At 42.8% G+C, this 25,879-nt stretch overlaps 1 protein-coding gene across 7 annotated transcripts in view; it reads left to right on the top strand.

The window, feature by feature from the left end:
* FRY (FRY microtubule binding protein) overlaps positions 1–25,879 on the top strand; it is a 2,210,679-nt gene that overhangs the window by 1,107,395 nt on the left and 1,077,405 nt on the right. For all 7 annotated transcript variants that reach the window (XM_044073229.1, XM_044073230.1, XM_044073228.1 and 4 more), the window contains exons 6-7: positions 10,319–10,398; positions 10,522–10,602. In XM_044073229.1, coding sequence (XP_043929164.1) covers positions 10,319–10,398; positions 10,522–10,602 — 161 coding nt within the window. The remainder of the gene's footprint in view (positions 1–10,318; positions 10,399–10,521; positions 10,603–25,879) is intronic.

Below are 25,879 nucleotides of genomic sequence, written 5' to 3'. Positions count from 1 at the left end.
ATGACCTCTCTTGATCTAGATGTGAACCCTTTCGTGATAAGGTGGGCTATATAGAAGGTCTTTCTAACCACTTTGGCAACGTCATTGTCAAAGGAGAGATTACTATCTACTTGGGTCCCCAAGTCTCTAATTACTTCTTCTGTACTTAATGGATTACCACCTATGTGGTAATTTGTGGGCACTTTGTTTTTCCCAAAGGGGATGACTATGCACTTTTTGGCATTTAGCTTTAGGCCATGGCTCTGGCACCAGTTATCCATCAATGTGAGACCCTTTTGGAGGATGCTTGTGTCAGCCGGAGAGTCGATTATGGCACCCAGTTTGCAGTCATCTGCGAACTTGGTCAGCCATAGTCCACCCGTGTTAGCCTGTACCTCGGAGAAATATATACCGAACAAGAGAGGTCCCAGGACTGAGCCTTGTGGGATGCCACTTGTAACTGGTTTAGAGTCTGACATGGCACCTGCTATTCTGACCATGTGGGTTCTATCCCTGAGCTGGTTTGCAACCCATCTTGTGACATAAGGGTTGATATTTAAGCTGGTGAGCTTATTTATGATGCCCTAGTGGGGTATTGTGTCGAAGGCTTTTGCGAGGTCCAGGTAGGCTGTGTGGACTACCTTCCCTTCATTTATGGCTTTAGTAACTGTTTCAAAGAAGTTGACCAGGTTCAAGAGGCAAGATCTGCCCTTAACAAAGCCGAATTGGTTAGGATCCAGTGTCTGGAGGTTCCCAATGTCTTTGTTTATGATTTCCATGATGATGCGCTCCATAGCTTTGCAGACCAGGCCAGTCAGGCTTATAGGGCGATAGTTTCCAGGGTCTGTTGTGGCACCACCTTTGTGGAGTGGGACCACTGTTGCTGTACGCCATTCCTTGGGTACATATCCTGTAGTAAGGCTGAGATTGAACAGTGACTTTATATGAGGGTTTAGTTCTTCTTGGAGCTCGTGTAAGACGCAGCCCGGGACACCGTCTGGTCCCATTGATGCTGTGTTTTTGCTTTGGAGAAGGCAGCTCTCACCTGTGCATCTGTGATCTCAGGAAGGCTACACTCTGTTGGGATAGACATTTGCTCTTTTGGGGGGGGAGAAGTTTGCACTGAACCTTTCTGCCAGGATGTTGGCAATGTCTGTGGGTTCAGTGTATTTTTTGTCATTTTGCACTAACTCAGAGCATATCTGGGAGTTGCCTCCCAGGTTTCTGACATAACTAAAGAAGACCTTGTGATTATCTTTAGTGTCTTGTGCAATTTTTCTTTCGAAGCTGGCCTTAGATGATTTTATGAGGGATCGTAGTTTCTTGCTAGTAATGATCAGAGCCTTCCCTTTTGGGATTTTGCTCTATCATGTAGTAGCTTTCTCCTTCTGTTGTATAGCTTATTTATGGCTGGGGTCCACCAGACAGGTCTCCTGCCTTTGGAGGAGTGAGTCTTGGTTTTATTTGGGATAGCATGCTCCATGCATTCCTGTAGGTGTCCATAGAATGCTTTTGTAAAGGATTCTGCATTTTGGGCCGTATTTTCCACTGGCCCGGGGGCTTTGAAGGATTCCACCTTGGTTTTGAGAAGTGTGAAGTTTGCTTTTGAGAAGTTCTTCACCGTGGTTTCCTTGGCTAGGTGGGACGGAATATGGATGTCCAGTGAGATTAGTTTATGGTCTGATCTTACCAATGAGGGGTATACCTCTGGTGTGGAACATAGAGACCCCATGTTGGTGATGACCAGATCCAGTATGTTTTCCCCTCTTGTGGGAGTGGTGACCAGTTGTTCTATAGCATTTGAGTTTAGAAATTCTAGGAACCATTGGGCGAGGGTGTTTGGGCTTGAGTAGTATTCCCAGTCAATGTTTTGGTAGTTGAAGTCACCCAATATAATTGTGTTTGGAGAGACCTTCATATTCTCCAGTGTTCTCAGGAAAGCCGAGTGAGGTTCCTGTGTTTGGGAGGGTGGTCTGTAGCAGGCTACAAACTGAAAGGCAGTTTTGCCCACTGTTAGTTGCACATGGATGTCTCCGATGCTTCGTGCAGTGCCACTAACCTGGAGGTGTGGGTATCTTTGATAAATATGGATACTCCCCTCCTTTTGTGGTTTGGTCCAAGTTTTGGGGCCGAAAAGCATGGTATGAAGTATAACCTGTTAGTGCTGGGGTACTCTCGGGAGCCTTGAACCAGGTTTCTGTTACTGCACAGATATCGATATTCTCCATACTGAGGAGAGTCTCAAGTGCGTGCATCTTGAGGTTTAGACTTCTGGTGTTGAGCAGCATTACCCTTAGTTTTTTTTTTTTCTTTGTGTTGTCTATGGAGGTGGGTTTGTCTTTTGAGCCTTGCCTAAAAAAGGCACTATGGGGGAGGCAAGAGCCTTTGCCACTATTCGAAAACCCAGGGGTGACAGGTGCAAGCCATCCCTAGCGAAGCAACGTGGCTTGTCGAGCATGTCATCCCAGGCTGACAGATACTGGATCCCCTTTGAATGACACCAATACTTTAGCCAATTGTTAAAATTGATCATTTTGTCTTTATACTGTCGCATCATTCTTGGTGAAGGTAAGATGCTACTCAAGGTCAGGGTCATACCGGCCTGGGCTACATGATCAAAGAGCTCCTCTATGTCTTTTTTCATGTAGTCCAGGGAGGTACATCTCAGGTCATTCACACCAGCATGGACAATGACGGAGTCATATTTGTACTTGCTTTGGAGTGACCTGAGTGCTTGTGTTATGTGGCAGATCCTGGCATCCGACAGGCAGCTTACAGTGACCTTCTCCTTGTTCAGCCTGGTGAGTGGGACATCAGTGTGTCTGACTATAGAGTCACCTATTACAAGTGTATTAGGTGTGTTGTTTAGCCTTAAGGGCTGTGACTGTGTGGCACACTGACTTTGTGAGCTGTGTGCTACATGGATATTGTTTACACACACACACACACACACACACACACACACACACACACATATATATATATATATATATATATATACACACACACACACACACACACACACACCTCAGTATTTATTGCTAATACATCTATATATTGTTATACATATATATGTATCTCCATACATATCTATCTCTTTATATATATATGTGTGTTTTAGTTATATATGTATTTGTAAATACCAATCATTAGTGATTCCACAGTTGTCCATTCCATAAGGTAAGCTGACTATACTGCATGGTATGTTTGAAAAAACATTCTGAAATCCTACATCTGAGATGGCCTAGTGGTAAATTGCTTTGACTATGGTGTCCAGGGTTTTGGGTTCAAGACCTGCAAGGGTTGTTTATTTTGTTGATCGGCCGAACAGAGGCTGATGGAGAAAGAGTAATTAAGGCACTTTTAAGCAGTTGTGAATGGATTTGCACAACTTTGTGTGATGCTAAGTGATGCCAACACTATCCTGTTCTGGGGATTTGAGCTATATATATTTATGTATCTCCTATTGGATATTAATATTATATTATTATATTAACTTAGAGTATTGTTTTTTTTTGGCCCTGTCATTGAGGACTGTTGTCATGTAGTAATGGCATACATTACAGTTTCAGACTTCTGTCCTTCATAACATTCATGCTAATGCATAACCTGTTTTATACCTACTTTCTGTCTGTCCTCTGCACAGATGGGATAACACCGGTGCTCAAGCTGTGGTAGACTACATTGCAGAATGTGTCTGAGAAGCCATGCCTGTGTTCATGTAGGATGCACCCAGGAATGGTATTAGGCCTATGGAGACCTCTATGTGTTGCCTTTGAGAGGACATTACAGACCTGCTTTGTGATCATTGAGGGTTGGGGGGGCAGGTGTTGAACATGCACATGTGTACCTATGGGGGACAGATGTTTACAGGTCACCTGTCTGCAGCCAGTCACCTATATTCTTTATGTCGGCCTTGCCCCTTTTCCTTGCCTTTATGAGGGACATTACAGAGGTGTGGGGGGGCACAACTTCACAGACAGTAGGTGGGAATACTACACAGGACAGAACATGCGTGGACAGCCCAACAACATGGGGGACAAAGCTCCAGAACTGGGTACAGATTGTATGTCATTAGTGCTGTTATACACATGGAGGGTTGCTAGATTGACAGGGTTCATCTGGACATACATTTACTGAGTGACTTGACATCTGACAGGGATATGTCTCTGACATGCCTCTCAACTGGCATGTAGTCCACAGACTGGCCAGATGTTTGCCTGTTATGTTTGGTCTGTTCCCAGAAAGTAGTTGTCCTTAGAAAATCAGTAGGGGACTCTGGGGACTGCAGTCATTAAATACTAACATCCATTGCTATTACTGACTTCATATCCCCCGGAAAGGATATATTACAACAAACCCAGTAACACCAGCAACCATATCAGTGAATAACAGAAATATGTCCAATATACTCCTGTGTTTGGGCTTCTGTCCCCAAATTATGTTTGGGCTTCTGTCCCCAAAATTATGTTTGGTTTTGTCCAGATATCATGCACTAAGAGGCTCACAGGTATTTAGTATAATTATGTATTTCCTTCATTCCTGCTACCAGCCCAGTGAGGTAGTAGACCCACAGACATGTTACAGGGAAGAGGAATGCCTGGCCATTGTTAACAGACTGTCAGGATTGTGTATAAGTGGTGTGTGCATGTTATTTGGGATGTGTAAGGAGGGGGGGTGCATGTGAGTGTCATGGCCCCTTTCTATCTAACTGTGCATGCTGCTCTGGTTTCTGGTTCCCTATCAGCTGTTGTATGCTTGTACAGGCAGACCATGACATGTCCTGTTACACCTCCAGATTCCCACTACACTGTGGCTTGGGGCAGTAGGGTAATGTGTGATTATAACGGCATGCAAGATACATTTGACAGCAACAGGCCACCAATTATAGTATTTGAATGAGGTTCATTAATATTCAAGCAATTCAGTATTTGTAGAACAATAAAACATAAGTCCCAACAGTAGGTTTGGAGAAAGATGTACCCATTATTAATGTGTATACATTATTGATGCAGATAGGGGTGGGGAGATAGAGAGATGGCAATTAACAACTGTATAGGCTTCTATTTTTCACAAGTATATTGATCGGTACTCTTATCATTACTCTCCAGCTCTGACCTCACTTTACATGTACTTATGGCCTGGGATTGGACAGTGGAAGTGTTGTACACAGAGTATATTAGTAATGCCTTCTTATGGCTACTATAAACATTTCCTTACCTGGCAGACCTGTGGAGGAAATTTCTGTTAACAATACCTGACTTTTTCTACACATATTCACATATTCAAGGATACATATGTGACACTGAATGAGGTGTCCTGCATTCATGCTGTGTGCATGTGCTACTGACATACTTTGCCAGGATTTATGTCACCCTGGTTATTGGCAGTGGTGACCACGAGCTGTGACAGCATGACAGTTGAGGGACATGTATCAGAAAAAAGTGCTTTCTATATGTACGTATCTTGCTGTCATTTGCAGTCTTGGGGTTGGACAGTGGAAGTGTTGCACACAGTATATTACTAATGCCTTCCTACGGCTACTACAAACATTTCATTACCTGGCAGACCTGTGGAGGAAATTTCTGTTACCATTACCTGACAATTTCTACACATATTCACATATGACAATATCCATTCAGCTTAGTACCACTGCTGGGATTTGAACCATGTCTATTTGTGCTAAAAAGGTACACCACACTTCGGTTTCATCACAATGAGCTATTGAGGAATTGCTAACTCTCACTTGACTTTTTAATCCCTACTACTCTCTGGTTTGCACAGTCTGACCTTGTAGTTCTGACATTCATGCATGACAGATAGTGCTTGTACTCTGTATTCATACTTTGACATATTACAATCTGGAAAGCAATGGTTAACACAAAGCACTGCTGGAGTGGATAGAAGATTAGATTTTACAGCTTACTGTTCAGGGATCAGATCTTCATGCATGACACATTTCATATAGTTGTTCATCTGTTTTACAGCTCCACAATCTTTGTAAGATGAGCCTCACTTCATTGTTATGATTGCTGTGCAGAAGCTGTACACATTTATATTCCTACCACAACATAAAGTAAACACAACAGTCTGGGGTTTTTACTTTTATTGAAAGTTATGGAGACATTTATTGTTAAATATCCAGGTCATTTATTAATTACATACAGTACACACTTTACCTACTGGCAGTTGACAACCTGCTCCTTTCTGTTCATTTGCCCTGAGTACTGCAAGCTAGATTTGTACTCACCAGCCTCCCAGTGCAGCTTTACCATCCTGTTTGCATGTGCATCCATGTTCTCAACCCTCTCATCTGCAGCTGTACAGGAGGTAAAGAAACACTTATGCATACGTATCAATCACATACTCAGGCTGGACTTTGGGGAACAATAAGTGATACTGATACTTACACACTTCTGGGACATTCCGTGCCCATGTGTCTTGGGTCCACTGGTCCAAGAGCTCCCTCTTCCTATGCTTGAGGTCAGCATAATTGTGCCAGACCTGCTCACCAGTTCGAAGGATGCCAGTAGCACTGGTGAGATCAAGTGCAAGATGGTCCCAGGCCTCTGCTTTGTGTTGTAAGCCCTGGTACTGGTCCTGCAGCAGTCTCTCTTCATGGTCTTTCACAAGGTATCCAACCATGACCCTGGACTCTTGAATGCCCCAACACTGTGCCTGAAAGCACGTACCCTCACCAATGCCAGCCATAGTGCCTGCAGTGATCAGCTACAATTGGTTATGGCTGTATTCCAGCCCTTGAGGTTTAAATAGAGCTGAATTCCCACACTTTGCTGTGATTGGGCCATGTTGAATATGCTGAGCTAAGCTAAGTGACAGGCAAATCTGATTAGCTAAGGTTGGCAGTGCTTAAAGGGATAGATGTTGAACACTGCTTACCAATGGGCAAATCCGCTTAGCTGGGCTACTTATTGCTTAGCAATGCTTACACCAGCTTAGCATAGCTGAGCTCTACTTAGGATTGCTCAGATTTCATTTTATAAAGTATCAGAATTGTGGGATTGATTCCTCATTACTGATGTATTATAATTTTAGGTTTACAAAACAGTGTAAGAAACTTCTCTGTGTGGAAGATTTTCAGTCCATATATATTTTAGTTAATCACTGTATATTAATCAGATCAGATAATAGTAGTATAAGTAGCGAATGTAAACTCGTCTTAAGTCAAAACAAAACAAAACAAAAAGTAATAATAGAAAATATATAATTGTACAGCATTACTAAGTATTTGAAAGTAATCCAAGCAAGGCAGGCAGTCTGTTTCCAGTCGAAAGTCCTTTATTAAGAACACAGACAAGCGATCCAAGTAAAACAAAAATAGAGATTGCCTGCCTTGCTTGGATTACTTTTGAATACTTAGTAATGCTGTACAATTATATATTTTGTATTATTACTTTTTGTTTCATTTTGTTTTGACTTAAGATGAGTGTACATTTGCTACTTCTACTACTATTGTCTGATCTGATTAATATACAGTGAGTAACTAGAAATATAAGGACTGAAAATCTTCCACACAGAAAAGTTTCTTACACTGTTTTGTTTTTGGACCCACTACACTTTAGTGGGTTGTTTTGAGACTTCGGGGATACCATGGAGATTACTTATAATTTTAGGTTTACCTTCCATGACATCCTCCTATGTGCTTTTATTAAATTATATTCTTGTTTGACTATACTGTATGGGGCACCTGTGTTTATATGGGGGTGTCACTTCTTTTCTAGACTGACATCTCACTTTTGGACCTGCTACACTACCATGGTTGACAAAAACAGTTGCTACATAATTTAAGTTTAGAAATATAATTCTAACACTACTTTCCTATAGAAAAACAAGTTGCCTGTCTTGGTACTCAAACCATGAACACCTGCATGTAAAGTCAGGACTCTAACCACTACCCTATCTCAGCTTGGAAATTTCACCTCTATATTTGCATTTATCTCCTAAGGGATGTTTAAGCTATGCTAAGCAGATGGTCATAATGCGCACACCCACTTAATTACGCTTAAATTTTCATTAGGCTTGAAAAAAAAAGTTTATATTATTTTTATATTATGTTATATAAGTGAGTCTTGTGGTGTTCTGACAACTCATTAAGGACTGCAATCGTGACATAATGGCATTAATTTGGCTTTCAGGTGTCTATCCTTCAGGGACTCCTGCTAATACATATCCTGTTATCTATCAACTTTCTAAGTGTGTGAGGGCAAATTTTCAGGCATGTCCCTAATTTAATATTTATTCCACCCATCATTTGTGCCTTTGTTAACATTCACTGCTATAAGGGAATATTGGCATACATTTGCTTTGAGACTTCTGCCCTTCCTTATTTCATGGTAATGCATGACCTGTTCTCTATCAACCTTCTATGAATGTGAGGGCTATATTGTGTTTTTTTCACTTTTGGAGGATTTATCCCTCATTATGTGTGCATTTGCATTCATTTCCTGCTTTAGCAGGTTGCAGATGTGTTATACGACACTTTAACAGTGCAGGGGGTGTGTCACAGAACCTGTCATCCCCCCCCCACATTGCTGACTTGTTGCCAATGTTTATTTCAGTGTCTGTGGACACTGAAATGATCATTATTTCATTTCAGTGTCTGTGGACACTGAAATACTGGCATAATATTAGAGTAAGTCTGTAATATTATGCCAGTTCAGTTTAGAAAGTGCTGTATGGTACTTTGAGTGCAGATGGCATGTTCAGTGTGGACTACTTGGACACCCCCCCTGCACTCATTCATGGTTCATGTCCGTGTAGCAAGTACAGCAGTGCACCTTCATGAATATTTAAGGCACGCTGCTGTGCTAAACAGACACAAACCACTCCATGCAAGAATACCCTTATTCTTGCATGGATGTTCATGAATCCTGGGGTATGTGTATAACCATGTAGCAACATCACAATAAAAACATATGTACTGCCAAAAAGTCCAAACCCGTTTATTTATTTGTTAAAATATATGGTTAAGCGCTTTCATCTGTACAATTCTCAGACTTCTTCAAAACAATATGACCAATAACAATAACCATTTAAATAATCAAATCTAATCAATCAAAATTATATTCCCACAGCATAATTAACCATGAGTTAATCAATTGAAATGAAGTCTGAGAATTGTACAGACGAACGTACTTAACCGTATATTTTAACAAATAAATAAACGGGTTTGGACTCTTTGGCAGTACATTTGTTTTTTTGTAGTCTGGGTATTGACTTTTTATGGATGTAGCAATATCATTCAGGGAAAGTACATGTCTTGACCATTTCATGAGAGGTGTAGAGGATGCTGTAAGAATATGTTCAACAAGGTATTAAGGTTGAAAACACAAATATGCAAACTAAGGTATAAAATAATGCTTGCTTAAATGTAGAAATAGAGTTTAGTAATATGTGATTAGCATCCATACTAAAATGTCTGTGGTGTTGAAAATAAGGAATTTGCTTAATGGACATGTTTTCCTACAAAATCAGCATGCATTTCACACTGTCAGCAAGAAAGCTGACCTCTTACGGACTTAGCAAAAATGTAAAAAACGGGATGTATGCATTTCACTTTGTCAGTAAGAAAGTTAACCTGCTTCCTTAAAAAATGGACAACAGGAAAACAATCTGTACATGTTTCTATCATATGACACCGTTAATCAAGGAAGTTTGAATGGATAAAGACAATACCAGCATTATTTCTGTACAGGATGAAAACATATTTTTCTGCAAACACCAAACAAACAGATGTTTTCATACAAAGATGAAAATAGAATACCAAGGAGAAAAACAGGATGTAAAACCACTATAAAGAGACTATAGCTAATGAAATTGTTAGGAGAAGTATTTTGTACAGGAAAGTTATCATTTATGCTGAATGAGAAGTAAAAAGTGGTACAGTGTAACTAAAGCTGCAACAGTAGTACGTGTGGTTTGTTATAAAAAGCTATTTATTAATTACTTGTTTTAAAAGTGATGGAGTTTGGTGCTGCATCAGTGTGTATTCTGCAAGTTTCTGTAGGCAACAGACTGTGAATGCAGTTATAACTAGACTTTGATTTCAGTAGAATCCAGCCAGCAAGACTTTAGTGTCTTAAGAAGACTTCGGATCCATCACAGTAAGCAGCGCCTTGATAATTATTTTTTCATGTGCCATTGTGTTCTTTCAGACTTCCTGCACAAAATAAACATTTAAGCTTGAGCACGGATAATAATCAGGCATGTCAATTTAATCAGAATAACTTTTTAAAAATTCTTTTTCTGGAGAGAATGTATATGTAGCAGATATACCTTCTTTGGACGATTCTTTTTCAGAAGTTTTGTTTAATTTCAGATTCCCCTTCATCCCGTACAAGAATGTTTGGTCCATGAAGTTATCAACCTGGCCTTTAAGCACTTTAAATACAAGGAAGGGTAATGTTGAATATTAATTTGTTTATTAATGATCTTGTTTTACATAATATGTTTCTGTATGTGTGTGGGTGTGTTGCTTTACTTACAGAGTTTCACTTAATCTTTATTTCCACTCTTATTTAGGTACCTTGGTCCTAACACTGGAAATGTCCACATTGTGGCTGATTTGTATGCTGAAGTGATAGGTGTTCTTGCACAATCAAAGTAAGTGAAATAACTGCAGTATTTGTAAACCTAAATACACCAATGTTTAATAATGGAAGTTTTACAGGCATTTTGGAAATCTTCATTTTCAAGAAAAGGAAATGTTAGGAAATGATATGACTTCAGATTTCTGCAGTTTTAGTTATTTTGTGTGTATGTTTGGTGACTGCCTGGGCCAGCCATGTCACCAGTGACTAGTGAAAGATCAGAATCAGTAGAAAACAAGACAATGAGAGTAGTTTCATTTTCATACATAAAGTAAGAACTGTCACTACTAGGAAAACAAGTTCATTATGGTAAGTGTATTAAATCAGAATCAATCTAGCATTATCCTCAAGCACAGGGCAATGATATAAATTATTTACTCAGCTTGTGAGATCATTGATATTAATTATTTACTCAACTTATGACATCATAGGGAGAATACGTGATGCAGATGAACACAAGATCACATTATTTATAATAAGTACAATCTAGCAATGCTTGTGTACTTGAGAATTGTGCTCTGTTAAAAGTAAGAAACTCACAGGCCACAGAGACTCTGACAGGTACAACAGCCAGTAAACATAAAGTAAAATGCAAAACTGTACAAAAACGGTGGATTAGTGCTTTCCATTTATTAAATATAAACTTCTTCAGACATTATATATTTAATAAACAAAAGTGTTACTCCACCATTTTTGTACCACTTTGCATTTTAAATGAAAGCGATAAGCCACCATTTTTGTACCATTTTGCATTTTACTGCATGTTTACTGGTGGTTGTACCTGTTGGAGTCTCTGACGGTTTCTTATTTTTATTGGACTGTTACTTAAAGGTCACTGTTTTTCCACCTGTAGGTTTGGGGAGAGTGGTTTATTTCACCATGTAAGTTCCTTTTTATGTTTGTACAATTGGATGAGGTATTTGTTAACTTAACATTCATTTTTGCTTTGGGAAATATAGTCTGCAAAGTCACCTTATGGTCTGTCATTTATACTACTTGGTCTTTAAGTAAAAATGTGAAATAATCTCATGTGCTCTTACAGTAGAGGGATCAAACTGGTTAACAGAAAGAAGTAAACCAAACTGACATTTGCTAAACGATATGTGGATACTCACTGTAATGCCTAGGGCTAGTACTTACTAAAGGATATTAGTATCAATAGTCTAATTCCACCTCATTCTGCAGAAATTGGGGGAGCACAGACTCTCTGATATATGAGAGCCACTGTATTCAGAGGCAGTAAGTATGAAAGACCTTCCTACTACACTGTAGATGAGGGTCTATATTAGGACGTCAAAATGGTAAAAGAGCGAATGCTCTTACATTGACATGGAATAACCGAAACTACTGAATGGCGAACAGCCAGAATAGCAATATTTTTTTTCCCCAGGGAAAAAAATAGCTAGGTCATTGTCAGGATTTTGCCATTTCCTCCACTGTAGTGCGATCTCGGAGTTGGTATATTTAAGTAGGGGGGGTGTGGGGGGCACAGCCCCCCATATTGGGGGGGGTGCAGGGACGAAGCCCCCCACTTGTTTTGTCTGTCGATTTGTTGAGTTCTTTTTTGTTGTTGGCCCAGTGATTTTTTTTTTCCCTGGGAAAAAAATCGCTGTTCTGACCATTCGACATTCTCTAGTTTTGGTTATTCCGTCTCGATGTAAGAGTGTTCACACTTTTGACATTTCAACGTCCTAATATAGACCCATAGATGACATGAATGGCAGCTCCTGTTAAAGGCAGAGGAAGTGAAAAAGTAGCAGGCTTTGAGGTAAGACTGTTGGCTAAACATTGGGTTATAGATAAAGAATGCCTGTCAAGTGGCTAAGCTCAGGAAAAACAGCAAGATGAGCCTGAGATTGGTCAGTATTGATCAATGCACAATGCTGGTAAACAAATATAAATAACTAAACACTGCTGCTCTTTCACATGTCTGGAAATATACAAATGGATGAGATATTCTGCAGGATTCACGAAGCCTCCGTGTAAGAGTTATAACTCTTACAAGGAGGCTGCAGTTAAACGGAGTGATGTCAGCATGCTTTGCATATTCATGAGAGCATGCTGAATCACACCTAAGTCTAACACGGTCCGTGTAAGACAGTAGGGGGCATGTCCATAGGCTGAGCCCTGCAAGCGGACACGCCCCCAGAAGTGTAAAAGTGCCCAAAGTAAACACCCACAACAGAGTCCACGGAAATGTGAATAAACACAACACAACACATGCCCCCACAGACTATGAACATAAAAGATATATAAATGAACATGTTATATATTTTTTTTAAATTGTAAAGATGTTTAACCGTGAGTGCTTCGTTTGCTGGCGTGCCCGTAGCACAGCTACAGTTAGCTGTCAGTGGGAAAGCATATAAGAACTAAATATGCAAAATAAGCCAGGAAGCAATAGCATAGTGGTAGAGATGTTGGCTGCAGAGCAGGCATTCATGGTTCGAGCCCCCACAACACCAATTTTTTTTTTTGCAAAATAAGCAGGAAACAAGTCCCTGACAAATATGTACACATAAAACCACATGTTATGTAAAATGTAATGAAATAGCCCATTTATATTGAAGAAATGTGAGGTAACAAAAGAATAAAAAATGCCAGATGTGCCCATAGCTGAGCTACAGTTTAACAGGGTGAGTGCATCTGCCCGTAGGTGAGCAGTGGTTTAACTGGTGCAAAATGAGTGCCCGTAGCTGAGCAGTGGTTTAACATGCTAAATCTATGTGCCCCTAACTGAGCTGAGTGTAATATGCGTGCTGATAGCCAAATGAGGCTTAAACCAGTGTACCCCATTTGCGCGGAGCTGCGCACCGCGCAAACAAGCTAACCAACAGGCAACGTTGAGCAAGCCGTATCAAAACTGCCTTTACACAGACACACCCCTCAGCATGTCTAGACAGTCATGAAAAATAAAAAGCAGTGGCCAGGTTCGAACCCAGGATACTATACACCATAGTCAAGGTACAGAACCACTAAGCCACAACAGCAGTACCTGTAAATGCAATAATAGCTAATATATAGGAATGAATACAAACTAGAGCATGACAATGCAGGTTTACTGAAGTTGATACAATTCCAAAATGGCCAATCACAGATATGTGTGGGAGAAACGGACTATATAAGCCCCATAGGCGGGAATACACAGCATAAACGATTGTAGAACAGACCTGCAGGCAGAATGTCAGGAGTAGGAGAGGGTAGTCACTTTCAAGCACAGAGGTGGGGTGTTGAGGAGTCCAGGTACATGGCCTGGCTCCTAGTCCACAATCATGAGGCCCAACTCATGCAGGGCCAGGTCCTCTGGGGAGCATACAGGGCTGAGGCGTGGGACCGGTTGGCTCATGATCTCACCAGTGCCACAGGGATTCCAAGGACTGGTGAGCAGGTCCGTCACCACCATGCGGACCTCAAGAGACGCAAGCAGGACCAACTGAACCTTTGGATCCAGGAGGCCCGGCAAACACCCAACGCCCCACTACTGAGTAAGTAACATTTAATTATGTATGTAAAAAATTAAACTAGCTGATATTATGGAGATGTGTATTCCAATATTACTTCATTTATATTACAGCTGCAGGTGTCCGTTCTGCAAACTGCAGAGCCTATGGCGATAGGCTGGTGCGGTTGCGCCACCAGGCAGGTCAGTAATCCACTACCAGTAACTGTAAAGAAATATAAAAGTATGACAGTCAGCAAAAGAGTGCAGTGTAGTCAGTAAGGAATAAAATCTGCAAGTAACAGTGTGAAAGTGTATGCAAGTATTGCTTGATTACAAGAGTTTTCAGCCTGTAAGTTTAACCTAAACATGAAACTGTCCGACATATATTCTGAAATAAAAATGCCCTGCCTGTAAGAAAATAGTACACAACCTGCAGCAGGCTGAAAAGTATAGCTGCAGAAGATGATGAAATCACATGTGTGAAATATATCCCTGTGGAAATACTGAAACATGACAGAAGTGAGACTGCTGGAAAGGATTGTAATAACTACTGTTAAAACATGTCAATAAAGCCTAGAAGTACCATCCTGAATAGTAAAATGAAAGCAAGTGAGAGAGTGTGAGAAAGTGCCATGAATCCAGCAATACAGTAGTAATAACCCTGAATAAAGTATACTGCAGTCAAGACAGAATGAAATGCATGTGAGATTCAAAACCAAACAGCAAAATCTGTTCAAAGTGTTGCTGCATCTGGAATGTGTATCCCAAAATCAGGATATGTTGCTCTCAGTCTGCAATATGCAGATAGGATGTTTGTCTGATATACCAAACATCCACACTTGTCTACAGCTATATAAAGCAAATGTAGCCCTGATGTAGCTGAACAAAGCTAGATATGAATGTGTATGAAGAACCATAAAATGTATATTGATGTTGCATTAACAGTCCTATCACCAAGTTGAAATAGTTATCATATAGGAAACTGTAGTTAGAACAGTAGTGTGTATATAACTGTAGCTATTAGAAATGTACAGCATATGTATTGTTATTCAAGGTGTTAATATTACTTTCTTCACCCCACCCTATAACTACATATAACCCATTCCACGTGAAAATGGTATGTGCAATCACAATTAACACCCCTGGATGTTTGTCCTGTTGGGTCATATATATTTGCATGTCTGTTGATGCATCTGCTCTGTTCATACATCCACACCTGATGGCCTGTTGCCATCAATTAACCCTGCATGTTGTTGGACTGTGTATTTCTGTTCAAATTATGCATGTGTTATGCACGCTGTTCAATGGTGTGAATATCTGGGTGTTTGGTTAATGGGAATACTAATGCATGCTGTTACAACTAATTGTGAATGGTATTATATGTCACTAACCCAAACTGTCATGACATAATGCAAAACATAGTATGACAGGGAAGGCGGGTTCCAGCGGACCCACCTCTCCCACCTCAGCTGGCGAGTGCACCTGGCACTAGTGCCGAGTCCAGACCCTCCTCCGGTGGCCCTGTGCCACCTGCGGGTGGAAGCGCTGCAGGGGATGGGGCTCACCCCCCCTCTGCAAGTGTGGCCAGAGGAGATCCACCACTCACCCTCCGTAGCGTCCGGACTGTGGTGCATAGGGAGATTCGGGACTCTGTCCTTGAGCCCCTACGCCAGCTCGAGGCACGGGTGGCGCAACTAACGGGCATGCCTGTTGCCCCGCCTACACAGCCCCCAGCACAGCCCCGTCCTGGGCAGTGAAGGAACAGTGGCAAGTGCCTATGGGTGGGGATATCAGTTCCACTGTTGCCATCTGTGGGCTCATGGGCTCTGGATATCCAAACCTCCGTCCCGTCAATTGTGTAACCCCCACACGTGTCATACACCGCCCCTGTATGTGTCTTGTTTGTCTTGTCTGTTTACCTACCCAACCTACCTCCCCAGCTGTACTGACTACCTTCACTTGACATACCACTCTCACCTGAAAAAAAAAAAAAGGGCACTCTGTACCCACAAAAAATTACGCCCCATACATAGCTGCCCATTCCGCACACATGTCTACTGGACATGGAACCTATCAATTCCAATTGGCTGTACAACAAGTATTATTGTTGTCCTGACACCTCTCTCAGGGGTGGAAGGTTTCAAATGTCACACCAAATTACATACATATGCACAGCTGTTGCTGATGAAGAAATGGGCAGCTATGGGCCTTACCTACATCCCTCCTGCACATCCCAAGCTTGTTTCCCTACTGTCTTACCCTCTTTGTGACCCCTTTTTCACCACTTTCCTGTCTCCCCATTTTCTTTTCTTTCAAAGAAAATAGTGCAGGTGTGCGCAAGAGTAAGCACGTTTAAGCGGTTGTAAGCGGAGCTAACCGCCAGTGCGCATGCGTGAGCTCCACGCAAACCAGCGCTAACCTGGTTACAACTGCTTAAAAGTGCCTTAGTCACTTTGATTGACAGGTCCTGTACTCAGTTCAAAAGCAAAATAAAATCCCACTGTGAGTTCCGAACCCAGGACCTTGGCAACTGTAGTCTGCATGGCTTACCACTAAGCCATGACTCTTATACAAGAACATTGTGCTAAAGTAAATATATCATGTAATAGTAGGAATGAATGTAAAGGGAATATAGATGTGTAGTACACAAAGCATGACATTTAGAATTACTATCAAAACTAGTGGATTTCCATAATAGTAGTGTGTGAACAGAAACAGCCATGCTAGTTGGAAGCTAGTAGGTAATAATGTCACTATAGCACCTTGCAAGACACACACATACTCACAGCAGGATAAGCACTGCCCATACCCCACAACCTCTTACAGGAACACATCTGGACCAAGTAATAAAATATGTGGAGCAAAGGCCCAAAACCAGGGACACATTACAAATAATGTTACAACAAACGCAGACAGTTCAGAAAGTAACAGGGTCTGCACTTTGTGGGATGTTTGGAAGGGTATGCAGTCTGGAACTTGAATGTTTGTCACCATATTCTGACTTGAGCCCAGAGTGACTTGCCAGAAAAAGGTGTGCATGAGATATTGACCAAAATATGAGGCAGAAATGTGGACAACCTGCAAATATCTGTACACATGACGGGTCCGACACCACCATATTTGAATAGTTAAGAGCCTAGACATAGCAACAGTGAATGACTTACAGGGATGCCCCACAGACCCCATGTGAAATGTACAAACAGTAGGCAGAAAGGTGTAACACATGCAATGGTAACTATGGAGTCCTGAAAGTATTCACCACTTGCATGGCAGAAAAAGTGTAGTAATACATATGCTCATGCTAACCCACAGTCACAACTGCAGCATACCAGACATTTTAATGGGTGTACCCCACTGATATGTACCATTCCATGAGGCACATAACAGATGAACCTGAAAGTCTCTGGGGCCTGCTCAGCAGCATACTCAAATACCCTAATAGATGTCAAGGCCCACACCATGGCCAGACCACACTGCATGCTGTAACACCCTAGCAGATATAGCAAGCATTCCAAGGTGTGAATGTACATGGAAAATAGGAAAGCTACAGCAGCACACTACAATCAAGACACCTAGCAGGCATACAAGTAGTGACTGTAAAGGGCAACTATTGAAGCCTTAGCAACAAAGTGCAAGCAAAAGTGAAAGGAAAGCACACACACACACACACATTAACAGTAGTAGTAGTTGTAGGTGTCAGTGTACATACACAGTTAGTACAGGAAACTGGAGAAATGAATGGAGGAATGTTAATCTACAACACACCTGGAAATATGAGAGAGATACCAACCTTTACACTCACAGAACATTGTCCACAGCATAACAGCATGGTCCCTGCCCTTAAAATCTGAAAGGGCTACGCCTATCTCACATACCTTTTTATAGCACTGTTCTGAAATCACAGTGAGAACTGCAATCAGTACACAACTGGCTGCATGCAATTAGCAAATGCTGGCTAACAATTGGTGCAGAGGCCATCACATGGGCATATGCAGATACCTACAAAAGTATGCTGTACTCCATGTCCACACATGCAATACTTTCATTGCAGAAGGACGTGAGAAACAGAGAGAGAGAGAGAGAGAGGGAGAGACAGACAGAGACAGAGATAGAGACAGAGACAGAGACAGAGAAAACTGCAATTAAGCAGACAGAAACAAATTGTTCAGCAACAGCTACCTGAAAGCTGACAACTGGGAAGTGGAGCAGCAGGACAGAGAACCAGACAGCAACACAAGCAGCTGTGACAAACACAGGTAATGAAAAGTAATACTATAAAGGTCTACATACTGTGAACCCTCCATATGTGTCATTGGTCTGTATCCATATGTATATGAAGATGTGTAAAGGGCAGGGGACATACAGCAACTATCAGTGAAGGCTGTACATACATTTGTATGTGAGACCATCTATGTGCACATATCAATGTTGTTTGATTGTAGGTTGTAGTGCCATGTACAAAGTAGGTTTCACAGTTATGTATGTTTAGCAGTATGTTAGTGTGTGTATACAGTATGGTAGACAAATATGTTGATATACCTGTCTAACATATGGATACGCATGTATGGCAACATATGTATGTGTATATATATATATATATATATATATATATATATATATATATATATATATGATATGCATATATGTATACATACATAGAGAGAGAGATGTAGGAATACATAGACAGATGTAGATAGAATATTGTACAAACATATCTATGTAATGCACACATACAGATATAGATATATGTAGATACATATACATAGACAGACTGATCTGACTACCTACAGGTATGACTGTATATGACGACCTGCAACACAGCCTGTCCCACCCCTCTGTCACTCACACCCCTCTGTGCCCTCCACATCTATTGCAATATATGTACATCAATATATATATGTGTATATGTATATATATATATATATATATATATATATATATATATATATATATATATATACATATAGATATATCTATATACATATATATATATATATATATATATATATATATATATATATATATATATATATATAGAGAGAGAGAGAGAGATGTATATAAATTCTGAGTGAGGCACATGTGTACAGATGTATTGCAACAGGTGCCTGGTGACAAAGGCATGGAGTGAACACCAGTGTCAAAACCGAGTACCATACCACATTCCAGATCACCTACACCAGTAACCACCAGATATGTGATTGGCTGCCCACCACTGCATGTGTCAGGGGTGAACAGGGTCATAAATGTGTACAATAGTGGCCCCAATGATATTCACAGTGGCACACTATCCCTGGAATACCTGTACATGGTATGTGTCAGCGGACATGGTGAGTCAGCTATGGACATGTAGGTCGGTGTACCCCTCCACACCACATAATGGATGCCATGGTATGGACCACACATGACAGCTACAGATATGGAGAAGGACACAGTGACATGTACAACACTGTGACAATGCACTCAAGCACATTACCAATGCACAATGACTGACAACACCACAGAGTACACATATGCTACCCACATAGAGGTTACCACTTCCGGATTTACATATGTAAGTCACACCCATGACAGATGTCCAACAACCATAGTAACACCTCACACCATCCACAACCTAAATGTCTGCTGTGTGTCGTCCGTGCCACTGCAATAGAGTGCACATGTGGAGGTAAGAGTTCCTACCCACAGATAAGACATACCCTGCAATAAACCACACAGTGTTAAGAAGCAAGACTCCCCATGAGTACATGTCACACATACCCCTGCTGAATGTTAGTCAGATAGGTAATATGCCATATGAGTCACCCTGTGTAACTGCGTGACAGCAGCAGGTACCATCACACCACATGTGTCACAATGGTCAGGGTAGCAGAACAGTACGCTGCTGTAGTCCCAGGGGCAATAGCATATTGTATAGTATTGTATTGTAATGTTATGTATTGTGTTGTATTGTATTGGTATGTTGAGGTGCCTCCTTCATGGAGTGGAACCACTGCTGCTGTGCGCCAGTGTACAGGTACATATCCTGTAGTCAGGCTAGTGTTACATAGCACTTCTATATGTGTGTTTAGCTCCTGTCAGAGTTTATGTAGCATGCAACTGGGGATACCATCAGGTCCCATCCATGTTGTGTATTCTGCTGTCCTGCGGGTAGCTCTCACCTGGACATCTGTGATGACAGGGAGGTTACAGTCAGCTGGGATAACTATGCCTTATTTCGGGGGAGGGGGTGACACCTGCACTGAACCTGTCTGCCACAATGTTGTCGATATCTGTGGTGTCAGTGAAATATTTGTTGTTGTGTACTACCTATGGGCATAGAGGATGGCTCCTGACCAGGTTGCTAACATAACTGAAGAAGGCCTTCTGGTTATCTGTAGTGTCACTCTTGATTTCCCTCTCAAAGTTGCCCATGTATTTTGTATGATGGAAAATAGATCCTTACTAGTGCTGCTCAGACATGCCTTCCCTTTATGGAATTATGCTCTGTCTTGCAGTAGCTTCCATCTTCTGTAATGCAATCTGTCTATGGCTGGGGTCCACCAGACAGGATGCTGTCCCTTTGTGGAGAGTGTCTTGGTCATATATGGGATTGCATGATCCATGCATTCTCGGAGATGTCTGTAGAAAGCAATTGTGTAGGGGTCAGCATTGTGGGTTGTATCTGCCACTGGCCCAGTGGGCTGAAAGGATACCATATCACTGTTACAAAGTGTAAAGTTTGTATCTGTAATGTTATGCACTATAGTCGTTTGTGCTGGTGGTGGAGGTGGGATATGTATATCCAGGGCAATCAGTGTGTGGTCAGCTCACAGTAGTTGACGATGTAGGCCATACAGTACCTAGATACAAACCCCAGAGTGAGGAGGTGCTCTTGACCTGAATCAGTGTTCTGACTGCTGGGGTTTGGTAGTATGTCGTATGGAGTCTGCCAGGTACTGTTGCACAGTTGCTGGCTGAGCACTGATACCTGGCCATCTACATGTGTATCCACCAATAGACAGACAGATGCTACATATGTGAGATATGTTGTATCATAACAGTCGAGTAGCATGTGTAGTATGTGTGCCAAATTCTGCTGACATATATTGCTGATACCAGGTTATTTTCTTTCTCAGGTACATGGCCCACCCGCTGAATCCCACCTACTCCACAGCTGAGGATGAGGAGATACACCAGAGCCTGGTGCGGGATTATGCAATACTCTTTTCCCGCACCAGCCAGAATCAGCAGGAGAGGGCTGCACTGTGGCAAGACCTTGTCTGTCGGGTAAATGACATAGGCACGCATAATAGGACATATGAGCAGGTGCGACATCACTGCAGTGATTTAATCAGACATGTCCATCAGCGTGCATCGGATATCCACAGGCAACAGGTCGCCACAGGTGGTGGGGTGGCTACACATCCCCCACTCACCAGACTGGAGGGACTACTCATGAGTGTAGTGGCTCCAGTCCGCCAGCAACAACAACAGCAGCAGACATGCATTATGATGGAGGCTGGAGCCACACAGCAGCAAGACAGTGAACGTGCAGGTAATATGCCATATGTATAGTTGACTGTTGTGTACACTGGTAGTTAATGCATGTGTGAGGTGTGTCCTTGGTTTGTAGCTGTCACCATAGTATTTAATGTGCAAGTGTGATATCCTCAATATTAGCAGCTGACCTGTGAAAGGCGACTGTTGTACTACTGACCTGTATCATACTCAGTAACAATGGCACAGTTGTGCCCACTGACATTAGTTTCTTCACGTCTGCAGGACCCTCTGGTATAACAGCAATGCAGCCTATCCATGCTGGTGAGTGTGTATTAACAATTCCTGTAATAGTGTTGATAGTAATAGTACTATTTGGCTCACTTAGTAGTGCTCTTTGTATGCATGTAGGTGTGTCTGTGTCTGTGTGTTGATATCACGCATACTGAGTACTGTACAATTGTGTGAAACTGTGTGCATGTGTGCACCTGTGCATGTGTGCATGTGTGCATGTGTGCACCTGTGCATGTGTGCATGTGTGCACGTGTGCATGTGTGCATGTGTGCACCTGTGCACGTGTGCACGTGTGCGTGTGTGCATGTGTGCACCTGTGCATGTGCGCACATGTGCATGTGTGCACCTGTGCATGTGTGCATGTGTGCATGTGTGCACCTGTGCATGTGTGCATGTGTGCACCTGTGCATGTGTGCACCTGTGCATGTGTGCATGTGTGCATGTGTGCACCTGTGCATGTGTGCATGTGTGCACCTGTGCATGTGTGCATCGCTGGTAATGTGTAGACATTGTAAACTGTGTTTCCTGTTTCCCTCCCACAGGTTCTGTTGCTGCTCTGGTGTCATGTAGCAGGGAACCTGAGTCAGGTGCCGTGGGTACTGATAATGATGACATCTGTGTAATGGCAGTACACAGCTGTCGACCCCATCAATGCGCACAGTTATCCTGCCAATACACCCTTTGTCACCAATGTCCCTAGGTGATGGACAGCATACAGTGGGCATTGACCAGGGTAATGTGGTATCTGTGGCACATGCCTCCCCACACAGCAGCCATGGGCATGGCCCAGAGATGGTACCACACAGACAGATGTCCAGGGGTTCTCATGGGAGCATCCATGGGCGTACTGCCCCTGTCAGACGTGCCCACAGAGGTCTTACAACCTCAGCTATGTTTTGGACTGTCATGCAGGCACAGTCACGTATGGAACGGTACACCAGACAGGGTCTGAGGGAGCTGACAGCATGTCGCACAGCCATGACTGACAGTATGCGTGACATTGCGGCTGCCATCCGTGATTTCACCGATGTCATAGACAGACGTTGTGGGGACATATTAGACCGGTTCCACAACTACATGTCCATGAGCCAGGGCGATGGTGGGTGGTTGAGGCGTCGACGTGGCCGTATGCCAGCAACAGCAGCAGCTGGCAGTCGTCGCCGCGATCGACAACAGGCCGCTGCGCCCCGTAGTGCCAGCAGCAGCCCCAGCAATGCTGGGTCTGTGCTGTCATCAGACCGCCCCAGGAGACCACGTGCACGTGGCTCTGGCCAGGCCCGACAGGGATATGTGTCCAGTCAACGAACACCTGCTTCTGATGACAGTACCCAGTCTGGGTTGGTACTGGATACGGTCCGTAGCACCCCTGCAAGGCACAGGTACCGTGTCCGTGGCCAGAGACACTGATCTGTATGACCTGGCAGGTACAGTCTGTGGCTGTCCACAAACACCAGTATATGGCAGCCATGAGGGGGAACTGTGTGCATCCATACACACATGCGAATTGACAACACCTAGGGCTACCGCATATACGCACACACTGCATCAACATTGCCCCACCTTCTACTGCTGTCCCTCACCAACACACATACACATACATGTCAATTGGTGGTATCGGTGGCTGACTCAGGCATACCAAGTTCACACCCTGTGCATATGATGAAACTGTGCCACCTCCTGCAATCTGTAACAACTGTGCAGGTACAGGTTAACATGTTGCTGATGCACAGGGTGACCACATAGATGTGTAGTAATAGTATCATGTTGTTAACAGTACTGTGTGCTGAATTAATTGTGGGTATATCACAGCATGCCTGATGCAGTAAGTGTGTGATTGTCATGTCCTGTTGTCTACACCCATGGTAAGTACCATAGTGTATCATCTGCACATGTTGGCATACTGGTGGTAATGATGTCAACAGAAGGCTACATACATAGGTAGCACAGGGATAGGGTAATGAATGTAGTAATACACAATGATGGACATGTAAATTGCAAGTGGCATGTTGCCCACACTAGACTCTGCAATGCAGATGTTTGAGGATGTTGATATGTGTGCAGTACTACACGACTGGTACAGGACACACAGGAGCACCCTAGCACTGCATGCTCACATCTCATACCATGCTAGACAGCCCCAACACACATAACTAACTGTCACAGGAGGGAGAGTCCCCATATATGTCAGGGATACTGTGGTGGCAGGCCAGGGAGCATACATCCTACTAAGTATGGAACCACTGAGTGAAGGCTCAGTGTCTGTTATTTGACATGTGTATTACTGCAGGTATGAGCACATGGGTTTCTATCCAGTTATTGTACATCCTGACAGTACATGGTCTGTACACTTGTGTGCACTGAGACTGGACCCTAGCCATCTGACCCGTGTATTTCCATGTACATGTGCATAGTGCCTGCATATTTGCAGTGTTACCTACTGGAACTGGTACAGCTTGTTTGTTGTACAATGGACTACATGCAGCCCTGTTTACTGTAGCTTTGTTTGCATGCATGTTTGCTTGCAATTACCCTGGAATACTGATCACACCTGCAATGCATAGTTATAGAGCTTCTGTGGACTCCTAGTGCCATCTGCATAGCCTACTATATGTATGTCCATGTCCCACTTGACAGGATGTCACTGTTTGTCCTGTTCACATGTACATTGCCTGTGACACAGTGCATATGACTTACCTGGCATGTGTCCACGTGAGCAGTCATGTATGCTACTGCTAACTAATCACAGGCACTACACCTTCACACATTCATCTTCTGTTGAACTACCTGCTTTGCTAGGGACGGCCTGCACCTGTCACCCCTGGGCTTTCAGATATTGGCAAAGGCTCTTGATACCCCCATAGTGCCTATGTTAGGCAGGGCTCAAATGACAAACCCACCTTCATAGGTATCACAAGGGATAAGAAACTAAGAGCAATGCTACCCAATGCCAGAAGTCTAAACCTCCAGATGCATGCACCCAAAACACTCCTTGGCATGGAAAACATCGATATCTGTGCAGTAACAGATGCCTGGTTCAGGGCTACTGAGAGCACACCAGCACTACCAGGTTTAACCCGGTTGATTTCTTTGAAACAGTCACCAAGGCCATTGACGAGGGGAAGGTGGTTCACACAGCCTACCTGGACCTTGCAAAAGCCTTCACAACAATACCCCACTTGGGCATTCTAGAGAAGCTCACCAGCTTCAATATAAGCCCCTATGTCACTAGATGGATTGCACAGTGGCTCAAGAACAGAACCCACATGGTTAGCATTGCTGGAGCCATGCCAGACCCCACACCAGTTACGAGTTGTGTCCCACAAGGCTCAGTCCTGGGACCTCTCTTGTTTGGTATATATTTATTGGAGGTACAGGCCAACACAGACAGACTGTGGCTGTCCAAATATGCAGATGACTACAAACTGGCCACCATAATCGACTCTCCAGCTGACACAAGCATCTTCCAAAGGGGCATCATAGCAACAGACAACTTGTGCCAGAGCCATGGCCTTCAGCTGAACAGTGTTTAGAAAGGGGAATGTGCATCCTGTAGTCTGTTCACCTAGTTGCCAAAAGGGACATTGTCCTCACACACACTAACCCCCCTCAGCCAAAAACACACACTTGCCAATTGCAGGATTCAAACCCCTATCTGACTATGTTATGACACTTGAGACGGACGCATTAGCAGAGCACGCTATTCGCATTACTGGGAGTTTTCCCTTCTCCTGCTATACTTATAGAGTGCTGACATCATCAGTGTTTAGAAAGGGGAATGTGCATCCTGTAGTCTGTTCACCTAGTTGCCAAAAGGGACATTTCCCTCACACACACTAACCCCCCTTAGACAAACACACACACTTGCCATTCGCAGGATTCAAACCCCTACCAAACTATGTTATGACACTTGAGACGGACGCATTAGCAGAGCGTGCTATTCGCATTACTGGGAGTTTTCCCTTCTCCTGCTATACTTATAGAGTGCTGACATCATCAGTGTTTAGAAAGGGGAATGAGCATCCTGTAGTCTGTTCACCTAGTTGCCAAAAGGGACATTTCCCTCACACACACTAACCCC

This window comes from Protopterus annectens, chromosome 5.part1 (genome assembly GCF_019279795.1).
Source record: "Protopterus annectens isolate FY-2018-M chromosome 5.part1, PAN1.0, whole genome shotgun sequence".
In the NCBI taxonomy this organism is placed as follows: domain Eukaryota; kingdom Metazoa; phylum Chordata; order Ceratodontiformes; family Protopteridae; genus Protopterus; species Protopterus annectens.
This window is presented reverse-complemented; position numbering and strand designations above follow the sequence as displayed.